Source organism: Xenopus laevis, chromosome 1L (assembly GCF_017654675.1).
Source record: "Xenopus laevis strain J_2021 chromosome 1L, Xenopus_laevis_v10.1, whole genome shotgun sequence".
In the NCBI taxonomy this organism is placed as follows: domain Eukaryota; kingdom Metazoa; phylum Chordata; class Amphibia; order Anura; family Pipidae; genus Xenopus; species Xenopus laevis.
In genome coordinates this window covers 96,872,050-96,885,829 of record NC_054371.1, presented here as the reverse complement: position 1 = coordinate 96,885,829, position 13,780 = coordinate 96,872,050, and the positions used below count along the sequence as shown (strand labels likewise).

The 13,780-nt window shown below is 38.4% G+C and overlaps 1 protein-coding gene across 7 annotated transcripts in view; it reads left to right on the top strand.

The window, feature by feature from the left end:
- The window catches only part of LOC108711800 (lysine-specific demethylase 4B), a 451,885-nt gene that overhangs the window by 265,999 nt on the left and 172,106 nt on the right, over nt 1-13,780 (top strand). For all 7 annotated transcript variants that reach the window (XM_041591519.1, XM_041591530.1, XM_041591528.1 and 4 more), the window contains 3 exons: nt 10,083-10,186; nt 11,156-11,293; nt 12,798-12,994. In XM_041591519.1, coding sequence (XP_041447453.1) covers nt 10,083-10,186; nt 11,156-11,293; nt 12,798-12,994 — 439 coding nt within the window. The remainder of the gene's footprint in view (nt 1-10,082; nt 10,187-11,155; nt 11,294-12,797; nt 12,995-13,780) is intronic.

The following is a 13,780-nucleotide window of genomic DNA, read 5'->3' as shown; positions in this document are numbered from 1 at the left end:
AAATAGATCACATCTACTGCCCCCCCACTATCCAGAATCTTAGTTACCACATCATAAAATGCAATCAAATTCGTCTGACATGACCTATCCTTCATAAAGCCATGCTGATTGTTGCTCATAATGCCATTCATTAGGACAAAATTTTGAATGTGATCCCTTAACAAGCCTTCAAATAATTTGCCCACCGCAGATGTCAAGCTTACTGGCCTATAATTGCCAGGCTGAGATCGTAATCCCTTTTTAAATATTGGAATAACATCAGCTTTTCTCCAATCCATAGGCACCATACCAGATGACAGTGAATCTGAGAAAATTAGAAATAAGGGCTGGTCTAAAACTGAACTAAGCTCTCTTAGAACCCGGGGGTGTATGCCATCAGGCCCTGGAGCCTTGTTTACATTTATTTGTATTAAAGCTTTTTGAATCATATCCTGAGTCAGCCACTGACTAGATTGAGCTGAACCATTCGTGCAGTTATTAAGTGAGCCTGTGAACCCAGACTCCTCTATTGTATACACTGAAGAAAAGAACTGATTTAACACATTTGCCTTATCTGTATCTGTTACAACCATACTGGTACCATTATTTAATGGAGCAACACTCTCAACCTGCATCTTTTTACTATTAATATATTTAAAAAACTTTTTAGGGTTAGTTTTCACCTCCACCGCAATTAACTCTTCATTTCTTTTCTTAGCCTTCCGGATTGCTGATTTACAACATTTATTACAGTGTTTATATTCATTAAATGCAGCTTCTGTCCCTACAGATTTGTAGTTTTTAAATGCCTTTCTCTTCTTTCCCATTAACTTCTTTACCTCTGTATTAAGCCACACAGGATGATTCTTAGAGCTTCTACATTTAGTCCTTAAGGGAATAAATTGAGAACACTTCGGTCGGGATCTTTATGTGAAACCCACAGACAAAAATACCAATATACACGGGTTTAAAGTATTGTATCCGACCGGGGTACCCTCCAGGGAAGAATGGATGAGATGACTAAAATATTTCAAGAGAGAGGGTACCCTTTACCACTATTAAGGGAACAGCGTTCTCTAGTGGAACACCCTGATGGGGGTCAGACCCACACACAAGGACGAATTAATGAGGGTGGGCGGTTAACATTTATTTCCAAATATAACCCTTTAAACCCACATATTTCAAGGATTATTTACAAACATTGGGGGCTTCTAAAAGATGGTATACCCAACATATGAGAGTTTCAGTCTCCCCCTATGATGGCCTGCAAAAAGAAAAAAACTGTGGGTTCCTCCATAGTAAGATCAGATTTAGGGGCTATAAAAGAAACACAGCAAGTGCTGAGACCAGTGAAGTATGGTACTTACCCCTGTCTAGCATGTAATTGCTGTTCTAATTGGCAACGAGGTGAAATCATTTACCATTCACATAAAGGTACCCCCATAAAAATTAAGGGTTACTTTACCTGCTCCCCTACATTTGTAATTTATGTGATAAAATGCCCATGTGGCTTACAGTATGTAGGATAAACTACCCACATGGTGAAAGATCGTATACGTGAACATAAGTCAGCAAGCAAAACAAAAAAAAAAAACAGAACAAGCTATCGCTTGTCACTTTATTGAGAAAGGACATGGAGTCCATCAATAAAAATATCAAGTAGTGGATGGGGTCCCTAAACCACACCGTCGGGGTGACAGGTTAAAAGAACTACTTAAAATGAAGGCAATGTGTTGTTGGGTACTCTCACACCAAGGGGTTTAAATAGGGAGTATGAGCTGCATAAAATCTTTAGGTAATATATTTTTATAGTGGAATGTTTTTATTGCTTTTATTTGTCAGAATTATGACATTTGGATTGATGTATTGCTCATGGATAACTTCAAATGATGTAATAGGAAGACTTTGATACAAGATGTATACAATCTTTCATGTATTTTTGCAACAGTGTGTTTTCAGTAGTTTGAGGAAATTCAGCTGTTTTGGAAGTGAAGCTGCCAATAGATGGTGCTGTGAGAATAAGGTTTAAAAATGTGTCCACTGTGTGTGTTCAGTAGCTTAAGGAAAGGCTGCTGTCAGTCTGAAATGTCTCTGTATTCCTGTCTAGCAAAAGCCGTTTTCTACAATAAAGGCTTTTAAAGAAAAATATCTCACCATGTGGTGCTGTCTATCTGCACAATTTAATATATTAACACTTTTAACGCCAAGAATGTAGCAGCTACGTTCTGCAATAAAAAGGCAATAAAAAGACTCTAAGCGTTAGGGATGTAGGAGCTAGGTTCTCTATTAAATACAGTGGTTGCTCAACCCCCTAGGCAATGAGCCAAGGGGGCTACAACACGGTCCTGTGACGCAATAGTCACAGGACCCGATTTGTACCTTTTGTACCTGTTTCTGTTTTTTTATATCTTTTTATTACAGTTTTCATTTTGTTTTAAATACTGTAAAATACAATCTTTCAGTATTTTTTTTCACAAAAATCTAATACAAAATAAACAAAGAGAAAAACAGAAATAATATGACTGTTATGCTTACATTTGCTTATACTTTCAAAAATAATAAATTACAACTTTAACCCTTTGCCTGCCAAGCACATACACAATACGTTCTGACAGGCAAGGGCTTTAACTGCCAAGCACTTTCCTAGTATGTTCTGCCAGAAATCAGCGCTGATCTCTGCATCAGCGGCTTTAGCCGCATCTGCAGAGATTTAGCAGTGGTGACATCCCCCTGGCCAATGAGCCTGGGGGGCTGTCATGTTGGTCCTGCAACAGGATTGTTGCAGGGCAGACTTAAAATCGCAAAAAGCAGCATCTGCTGCACTTACCAGTTTGGCTTGCTTCTCCTTCACTGGCGATGCCCATGCACTTCCTGCTTGCAGTGACTCAGCATACAGTACATGCTGCTCCAGGACTCCTCCAGCCATCAGATTGTCCCTCCTGCTCCAGGAACGGTAAGTGGCCTTCATTTACCCACTACACACATATATACATCTATTCACTCTTACACACTCATTTTAGTAGATTCATTTTTATTTTAAATTTTTTTTGTAAAGTTATGTATACTTCTTTGCACTTCATTTCACACTTATATACACACTGTCACACCCCTTTTAGAAGTATACACACATGTTTACACAAAAACTCACAGAGGGTTTTTTTACTTTTTCATTTTACCAATTTGTGTTTTTTATCCCTAAAAACTGTTTATTTTGGCAGCATGATTATTGGATAATCGATTTTGGCCACTAATTATGCTGTCGGATCAGTTATTTTGTTATTTCATTGATTTACACAATTTTTGTGGTTTTATTGCTTTTTTATCACTGCATTATTTTTCCTTATGTATCTTTAGTATAGTTTTGCTGTTTGGTGCTTTGGTATAGAAAGATATATTTTACTTAATTTGATCCGTCAGAATATGTACTTTCCAAAAATATATGGTTTTCTTGGGGTCTTTTTACAGTTTGGGGGTCTTACAACACATAACGCACAGTCCGGGTACTGTTTTCAGCAGCTGAGTTGGCTAGCGTGAAAATTCATATGCATGTTTTTCACTTGGGATCCGTACACACCACATACTTTGGTAAATCTATGCATATTGGGCATCAAACTATTCAGTATACCTCTGAAGTCCATATTTAGGCTGATTTTTCTTTCTACGTAATGATAAATGCGGCAAACTGCGACATTTTTAGGCCATTTTTAGAAATGTATAGAAAAGTTTTGCAGTTTGGTATTTTTGTGTAGAGAGACATCTTTATCTTTGTTGGATTCGTCAAAATGTGTACTTTCCAAATATATTTGCTTTTGGGGGGGCCTTTGCTGTTAGGAGGGTCTTGTGGCACATAATATGAAGTCAAGGGTCTATGTTCACAGAAGGCAGCCGAGATTCATATGCACTATTTTTATTTGGGGTCCGCACGTGCCAGCTGCCTTGGTATATCTATGAATATTAGGCATCAAACTGTTCAGTAGACATTAGCATCAATATTTATGGTGTTTTACAATTGTATGTAAGAAATTGGGTGAGATAAATGAGGCCCATTGCAATATTTTTAGGCGATTTTCAGAAATGTAAAAACCGTTGCTTTTATCGCCAAATTTAGGAAAGGTTTGCGGATTGGTGTTTTGGAGTAGAAAGACATGCATATCTTCAGGGGAATGTGTACTTTCCAAAAATATATGGTTTTCTGGGGTGAATGTACTTTTTTCTACCTTTGTCCCCCCACCCCCAAACCTATGTAAATGTGTTGATTTTGCAGTACATGAAATAACAGTCTTCATTTTGGGGCCCCTATATGCCACGTGCTTAGGTAAACCTATACATATTGGGCATCAAACTGTTCAAAGGACCCCAGGTTTTCATATTTGGGGTGATTTATCTTGATACCTGATAGTATGTGGGAAATACGATACTGCAGGGTGGAAGTTTTGAGGTGATTTTTAAAAATGTAACCAAAATTGCCATATTTAGGAAAGGTTTGTGGCTTGGTGCTTTGGAGTAGAAAGACATGCATACCCAATTTGGATTCAGGAAATGTGTACTTGACAAAAATATATGGTTTTCTGGCTTGAACGTACTTTTTTCTACCTTTGCCCCCCCCAAAAACTATGTAAATGTGTTGATTTTGTAGTACCTGCAATGACAGACCATATGGGGTCTTCATTTTGGGACCCCTATATGCCTCATGCTTGGGTACACCTATACATTTTGGGCATCATACTGTTCAGAGGACCCCCGGCTTTCATATTTGGAGTGCTTTATCTTGATACCTAATTGTATGTGGGAAATACGATGCTGCAGGGTGGAAGTTTGGAGGTGATTTTTGAATATATCCCTAAAATTGCCAAACTTAGGAAAGTTTTGCAGCTTGGTGCTTTGGAGTAGAAATACATGCATTCCCAATTTGGATTTGGGGGAATGTGCACTTTCCAAAAATATATGGTTTTCTGGGGTGAACATACTTTTTTCTACTTTTGCCCCCGCCCCCAAACTATGTAAAAGTGTTGATTTTGCAGTACCTGAAATCACAGACCATATGGGGTCTTCATTTTGGGGCCCCAATATGCCACGTGCTTAGGTACACCTATACATATTGGGCATCAAATTGTTCAGAGGACCCCAAGTTTTCATAATTGTGGTGATTTGTCTTTATACCTAATAGTATGTGGGAAATATGATGCTGCAGGGTGGAAGTTTTGAGGTGATTTTTGAAATTGTCACCAAAATTGGCAAATGTTTGCGGCTTGTTGCTTTGGCGTAGAAATCTGGATTCGGGAGAACATATGGTTTTCTGGGATATACATACATACTTTATTCTACCTAAATATATACCTATCTATATTAAAGTGAAAGAGTACAAAATGTTCAAAAATGGTCTGGCAATAAAAGTACCAAATCAGCTGGCAGCGAAAGGGTTAAAAGTTGCAAATTAGCATTTTGTGCTATTAGCAATGGGTGTCCCTGGATGCACAGCTAACTCCAAGTTATTAAAAAAAATTTGGCCAGGGCAGGGCCCCTACAAGTTATTAAAAGAAGCATTAGTGGCCAGGGCCCCTACAAGTTATTTAAAAAAACATTTGGCCAGGGCCCCTACAAGTTATTAAAAAAGTATTAGTGGCCAGGGCCCCTACAAGTTATGAAAAAAAAAATATTTGGCCAGGGCAGGTCCCCTACAAGTTATTAAAAAAAATATTTGGCCAGGGCCCCTACAAGTTAATAAAAAAAGTATTTGGCCAGGGCACCTACAAGTTATTAAAAAAAGCATTAGTGGCCAGGACCCCTACAAGTTATTACAAAAAAGCCAGGGAGCTCAGGTGCTGGTATCTTCAGTTTCCTGTGCTTTGATTCGCCAGTGAAATGTAAGTCCCGGTAAAGCTGCATGGCAATTGGACAAAGTAGAGGGGAGGTTCAAACTTCATAGCTTCTCCAAATTACAAGCGCACACCCTGGCCCTCCTAAAACTAGAGTACCTGGTGCCCAGCGAAATAGGGGATCGGCCACCCCCTCAAAATTCCAAACAAAGAAAAATTCACTGGCACTCAAGTAGTACTTGCAGGGTGAAACCCTTGCTTTAAATTTATTCAATGCGGCATGCGTTTCAAACTTCACCCATCCAATCCCCATTGGGGACTTACACTTCATGGCGAATCAGAGCGCACAATGCAAGAAGCAGCCATTGAAACTCCACCCAGCCCTCCCTTCCGAAGTCTGCAGCTCACTGATGGCAGGGGCCCGGCTATGCACGTAAGTGCAGCACGGCCGGGCCCCCCTTAACTCCCCAAATCATCCGAGCCCGGCACAGTAGTCCCCCCTTTCCCACCCTGACCTGCATAGAGCATAGGGAAACTTATCAGGACCATTTTTAAATGAAGAGTGATTGGTGCTCCTCTAGCAGTTTGTATAGGTATGAACAGGTTATCATTTTCAGTCTGGGTCTGAGGTCTGAACAGGTTAAGGCTTTAGGTGTGTGAACAATAGAGGTGTTATGGGTGTGAACCTGAGGTGTCTGAATTTGAGGTCTGAATTACTGTCTGAATTTGAGGTGTTAAATAATGCAAGGGCCAGTTTATTTCAGTACTGATACCTTTGGAAGCTTACACAAGGTAAGCAACAGGCAGACTTTCTTGTGGGAGGCCTACAGAATCCATCAAGAACAACTGACATCCCTTTTCCAGAAGTCACAAAGTTTTCTCTTCTTTGCTATTTACAATCTGCATTCCAGATCTGGCAAATTTGGAATTGAACTGATAGAAGCTAGACCCCAGGTTATTGGTTCTCAGAATATGTAGAGCCTCTTAGTTCATATATGTAGTTGCATGAGGTGAAACCAATGTGCATTTGGTAGAAGCTGTAAATGTCATCATGGATCTTTACGCACAAAACAAAAACTGTTGTTTCGTGTTAGCCAGATGCAAAAATAACAAATAAAAACAAACAAATACAAAAAGTATTGTAAAAGTGAAACCTATATTGGCTAACAATAAAAATACATTGCACCAAGGCCCCTTCGTCAGGCAAAATGCAAATTAAAGCATATATACTGTTAAAACAGGTATTCATGGGCAATAAATGAGGAGGTTATAGATAGAAATAAATTGTACAGATAATAAAATTAATTAGGGTGGATTGTAAATAGTCCAGGGTCTGGATTCAGTCAGGTCACATAGTGTGACATGAAATCTGACCCTAAATTAAGGCCCTGTTTTAATGTGTTAAATAACATACATTTGAATTCATAGGTCTTCCTTTCCCGTTCAGTTTTGAAGTTCCCTTTTAGAATTAAGACCTTCTTGTCCTGAAGGCTTTGGTTTTTATTGGAGAAGTGTTGCCCCACTGGTGTATCATAAGATTCGGTCTTATTTGGATCTTTTGATGGTTCAGCCTTGTGCATAGTTTTTGTCCTGTTTCTCCAATGTATATGCCTCCTGTAGAGCACCTAGTACATGTAATCATGAATGCCACATTGGATGACACACACAAATAGGTTTTTTTTTTTTTAGCAAAGTCCAATCTAGCCTATTTTTAAAGATTACGAATGGCTTGCACCTTGCAGTGTACCCTCTGTATTTACGTTCATGCAGTCTTCTCTTTATGGTAGACTTGGATATTGATATGCCTACCCCCTGGAGAGTGTTATTCACTTGTTTGGCTGTTGTGAAGGGGTTTCTCTTCACCATGGAAATTACAGCAAAACCATCCACATACAAGCACCCCCTCAAATCAACTACATGGCTTTTATCTGCTTAATTGATAATGACATAACAAAGAAATTGCCCGCACCTGCCCATGAAATAGCCTTTGAGTCAATGGTCAAATTACTTTTGAGCCCCTAAAATGAGGTGATTGTGTTAAAAAAAGGCTTTAGTTCCTCCCATTTTTATGCAATCTGTTTGTTCAACCCACTGAATTAAAGCAGAAAGTCTGCAGTTCAACTGCATCTGAGTTGTTTTATTTAAAATTTATTGTGGTAACGTACAGAATCAAAATTAGAAAAAAGGTGTCTCTGTCCAAAGATTTATGGGCCTAACACTATAGTAGTTAGCTACAGCCTACAACTGAACATTAATAGAAAAATAGCCAGAGACCTGCAACCCATGCTCCATACAGATTTTATACTAATGGAAATATTCCCGGAACTACCTCTTTTGTCTTATAGAAAACCTCCTAATCTGAGGAAAATGATTGTCAGAACTGGACTATAAGAAGGGTCCAAAGACTGACTTAGGCTAAAAAGAGGTGGAAGTGAGACATAAATACAGTGGCTTTCTTTTAAATCAGAGGAACTGAGAGAAAGCACGCAGAGCAGATTTACTGCTAAGTGATTTATATTCTTCACAACATGTTTCGAGCTGTTCGCCCTTTATCAAGAATAAAGGGCAAACAGCCCGAAACATGTTGTAAAAAATAAATCACTTAGCAGTAAATTTGCTCTGCGTGCTTTCTCTCAGTTCCTCTGATTTAATTGGATTACCGTTTCACACCTGGAGCGGGGGGGTGTCTTACTGAGATGGAGAGCTAGAAATAACCCAGTCATCCCTACGTTGTGTACAGTGGCTTTCTTTCACTTGATCTTCTTGTTGAATTAAGTTAATGCCCAGTTAAGTTATGGCCCAGTTAGAGGAAAATATCCTGGCTTCTTGCAACACCAGGCCCTTCACCTATTTACGGTATATAGATGACATACTTATCATAGGGACACCATCAGAAAAAGAACTATTGGCATACCACCAAAGATTTAACTGATTCTACCCCACTATCAACTTTATCCTTAACCATTCTTATCCACACATCAACTTTCTGGATACCACCATCTACATCAAAAATGGAACCATACAAACATCCCTATACCAAAAACCAACAGGCCATCCTGCATATCTTAGGTGGGACAGTTTTCATCCTCATCACATAAAAAAAATGAGTTGTGTTAAGCCAGGCTCTGAGATACAATCATAGAAGTAAAGACCGCTTCAGCTCACCGAACCTCCCCTCCTCCAGGTGCCCAGTCAACAGTGTCCCCACTGTAAATACATATAACTCAGACAGGCAAACGGCACTTCTGGAATGTGGTTTATTGGAGTTGCTGCTGTTAGACACCTAACGCGTTTCGGGAATGTATCCCTTAGTCATAGGCTAACTGATCATTTCAGACAGCTGTAGTTATATACAACAGTAAACAGTGACCCCTAATGGGCTCTCAATAAAATTATTGTTGATCATATGTGGCGTCCTGGCTACAGTTCCTACGGAATCTGATGAACTGGCTATAGGGGATACTGTCATGTAATCCTAACAGGTCCGGAATTTAAATCTAATGTGTCAGAGGGTTCTACAACTGCAACACTAGAAATGTTGTATATCTCTATAACAGCAGCAACTCCAATAAACCACATTCCAGAAGTGCCGTCTGCCTGTCTGAGTTATATCTGAGATACAATCAGATTTGCTCAAACGTTGATGACAGAAATAAACATCTCCATTCCTTATGGAAACCTTTTGTTAATAAGGGATACCATCCGCAGGTTTGAGGGTACCTGGTGGAATCCCTGGTAGTCCAGTGGTGGCATGGCGGGGACGTCCGCTGTGTCTTCTCCCTGCGCATCTGAGCTTCCGAGTTATGATGCGACGTATGACGCATCGCGCATAAGTGCGAAATTCATATATTTAAAGAACCGGCTTATACTGTGTCATTGCCCAACGTAGGTCTATTCATATAGTTCCTGGGTGCATTTATCTCTGTATTCTGACCAGTTCCTGACCCTGACCAAGCCTGACTCCTGCCTGTATCTTGACCAGTCTATCGGATCCTGTTTCATATCTGCCATTTTGTGTAATCTTACAGTATATAATATATTTAAGATCATTAATGTCATTAAAGGAGTTAAAGGCCAGTAAGCACAAAATCCCCTTTAAAAAGCCTAGTTTATAAGGATTATTTACTTTTATTCAAACCCACCAGCCTTAAAGTTATATTTTGTTTTCCCATGCTTCTTGTCTTCAACTGCATTACCTAAGCCACTCTGATGAATGAATTGTGTTAATATGGAATCTCTAGTTAAATATATATTCAGAGTATGCTTTATTTTTTTCTCCAACTTTAGGCTTCTTCCCTGGCAGTTCTCAAGGTTGTGATGCATTTCTTCGGCATAAAATGACTTTGATTTCACCATCTATCCTGAAGAAATATGGTATTCCGTTTGATCGAGTGAGTTTTATCACGTGTGATCGACTTTACACAAAGATTAATAATTTCCTCCATTTAGTTTTCTAGAGCTTTTGGTTTATAATCATTTTGTGAACAACTTTGTGCTTAAAGCAGACCTGTCACTCAAAGAAATACTTCTAAATTATTTTCTATTGGTTTAGCCAAGTAAAATAAACTTTACTTGCACAATATGAATTCTATCTAGTTTCCTTCATTCTTTTGGCTGTCACAATCAGAGCACATAGGCAAGTGCAGTTTTGTGAACTCTGTTATTAAGTCAAGCTTTACAACATCCCAATATCTTGTTTATGTGCAAGAATGGGGAACCTGTGCACTGACTCCACAATTATACTGTAGTCCGTGAAGAGGGTAGGGAAATGCGAGGCGATCAAGGATATCTAGGAAGTGCAGAATGGAAAGTGAAAGTAATTGCCTGCCCCTCCTCTATGACTGAGGCAATATATGACTGACAGCTGTGATTTTTAAATATATTATAACAGATATAGATTTGTTATTAAAAATAGAATTTGGGTTTTATGTTTTAATTTGAAAAGGACTTTTAGGGACAGATTTATCAAAGTTGTGCTTTCCATTAAAAATTCTAGTTTTCAAGGTTATTTTTCAGTCAGAAATGAACCATATGAAGATGTTAATAGCCTTCATGATGTTCAAGTTTTTTTGGTGGGTTTCACTTGAACCCTCGATCAATTTCAGTTTTCTGATTTTTTCTTCACCAAAACCTCTATCAATTCAAGTTTTTGGGTTTCACAACTTGAACTTGCTGATTTGAGTTTTTTACATTCGAGTTTTTTCTTAAATAAGAAACCATTTGAGTTGTGAGTTAATTTGAGGTTTAAAAGAGCTCACATAGCTCTAAAATTCGACCTTTGATAAATAGCCCCCTTAATATTCCACTTTATGAGTGACAGGTCCCCTTTAAATAAGATGTCTTTTTTATGTTGCTTTTAGATTACGCAGGAGGCTGGTGAGTTCATGATCACATTCCCTTATGGATACCATGCAGGATTTAACCATGGATTCAACTGTGCAGAGTCCACAAATTTTGCCACTTTGCGCTGGATTGATTATGGAAAAATGGCTACACAGGTATAGTGAACTAACTGTCCTAGCATAATAAACAAATAAAGAAGATATGACAGATAATCAAGACCACTAAAATGAATTTAGTGAAGCATGAAAACCATCATGGTTTAGGTGGAAAAAGCAGGTTTAGTGAAAACAGAAAAAAAAATCAGATGCTAAAAAGCCACTAATTGGTGATTCAAATTATCTACAAGGGCTACAGTACAGGTAGGAATTGGTCGCCTGCAGAAAATAAATGGTTCCATGGGTGACCATTCAATGGAAAATACCCTGCCATATAGATCCATTACAATTAATGTATGTAAAACACTATACATGCATCAATCCTGGCTAATTGCAAAAAAATATGTAAGATTACATTTTTCACAATTACCCAGGATTGCCACATGTAAAGTGCTTAACATGCTGCAGCTCTAGTGGATCCAGAATGCATTGTATTTTCAGATTTGTCCCCTGCGGGTAACGCAGATTTCCTGCTTGTTGCAAATCTCCTTGTATGCCATTGTACTTACATTTTTAGGTTTCCCTATTTTTTTCTCCCTTTGATCACTATGAACACTATAGGATAACACTATTTCAAATAAACACATTTTGTTTTTAAATTCCTCACAGGATTATTAGACTAGTGACACACTACAAGTTTTCTTTGCCTGCACTACTTCTATCTGCTCAATGTTAAAAGTACACTGGAAGGTACGGCATAGGCCTGTGAGTGCGGTCTTGGAGTTTATTTCGCTCTGCAGTGGTAGCAGACCTTCCTGTTTCTATTTGTCACCTGCATTTCTAAATAGGTGGAGAAACCACCTAGTGTGCCACTGACCTTAGGGGTTATAAGGATACAGAAACTGCATGTGTTGAAACAGTTACATTGGAGGGAAAATATGTAAAACTCCTGGGAAGGAGTCTACGTATGAGAGATAACCCTGAAACAAAGAAATGCACATTAATAATCATAATTATTATAGTTGTTAATCACATGAATGAGCAACAGAATTATTTGTTCTCAGGGAATGGGAACTGCACACTTTTGATGTACATTTCAAATTTGTTATAAATTTGGCATAACAAGCAGATGTGGTTTTCTATAATCTTGAAAACAGACAGCCCTCATTTATCCCTACATCTTGTTAAAATGCATTGAAGGTTAGTGAAATAATGGTCATATCTTAATAACAGAAATACAACAGCCTAAGCAAGATCACTAAAATGGATGCAGTAATGCTAAAAATGTGCTAACATGCAGTTATAATTCTACAGCACCATATAATCAATCTTGAAGGTTTCCTCATCAAATTCTACTCAGAAACTTTTCCTCCATACCACTTTCCATACTCCCATATACATGTACTTTCTTTTTCTTTGTGTCCTATAATCTCACTGTTCCTTCTGCATTGCCATCTTCATCTTTTGAACATGTTCATCTACTTCTGCTCCCATTTCTCCAATTATTTGATGGTTTTATCTCCTTTTAGGCTCAATAGTATTTTTCTTTCTTTTTGTGGTTCAGTGCACATGTCGAAAGGACATGGTGAAGATATCTATGGATGTATTTGTAAAGTTTCTGCAGCCAGATCGCTTTGAAGCGTGGAAGCAGGGGAAAGACATTACTATCCTGGACCACTTAAAACCTACTGAGCTCAGTAGTCCTGAACTAGAGGCATGGAGGGAAAGAAGGAGCCAGTTAAAGGACAAAACAGACCACAGGTATTAAATATAAAAATGAAAAGGGCAATGAGTTCACTTCTAAAGATAACCTAATCATTTTATTACTGCAAAAGAGTGGATGAGGGGCAAAAATAGAACATTATAAAATACACTGCCTTTCAAAGGTGCTGATGCTGCCACATAGGCAAGTCAATCAGGAACATGAAGTGTTATGAAACAATCCCTGCCTTAAGGGCAGTATGTGTCTCTACATTTTTATATATTTTATGTTTTTCATGAGAAGTGGCAGCATTTACCAAAAGGTATTTTGACACCCAGTGGTGTTGGCTGTGGACTGAAGAAGGTTCCCATAAGCTTTAGTCTAAGTAGATAACAAGTCAGTTGCAATCACTGGTTTAGACTGCACTCATTGGTTCTGTTCGTTTTGTTTCTGGAGCTTCAGTGATCAGTGCTTAGTGAAAGCAGACTGGAAATACAGCTTGGTAAAAGATTAAAACAGTTGTGGTAAGCCTTTGAAGTACTTACCTAACTGAGAGAGTTTACATAAAAATGGATGAATGTGCTAAACCAGTGGTGATATATACACTAAAAATAGAATATTCCCTACTGGATATTACGGTTTACTGGAATTAACACAGTTTTTCATACAGGCAAGTGGCGTCTCCCCCCCCCCCAGGAATGTTATGGTTTCCTATAATATATGCTGTTTTAATGCATTCCCTGGGCAATGTAAAATCATGTTCTATTGTATAATGCAACATATTGCATTCACTTAGCACACCAAAAATATATAATAAAATACCTCCCAATTGTCACGATTTGCAA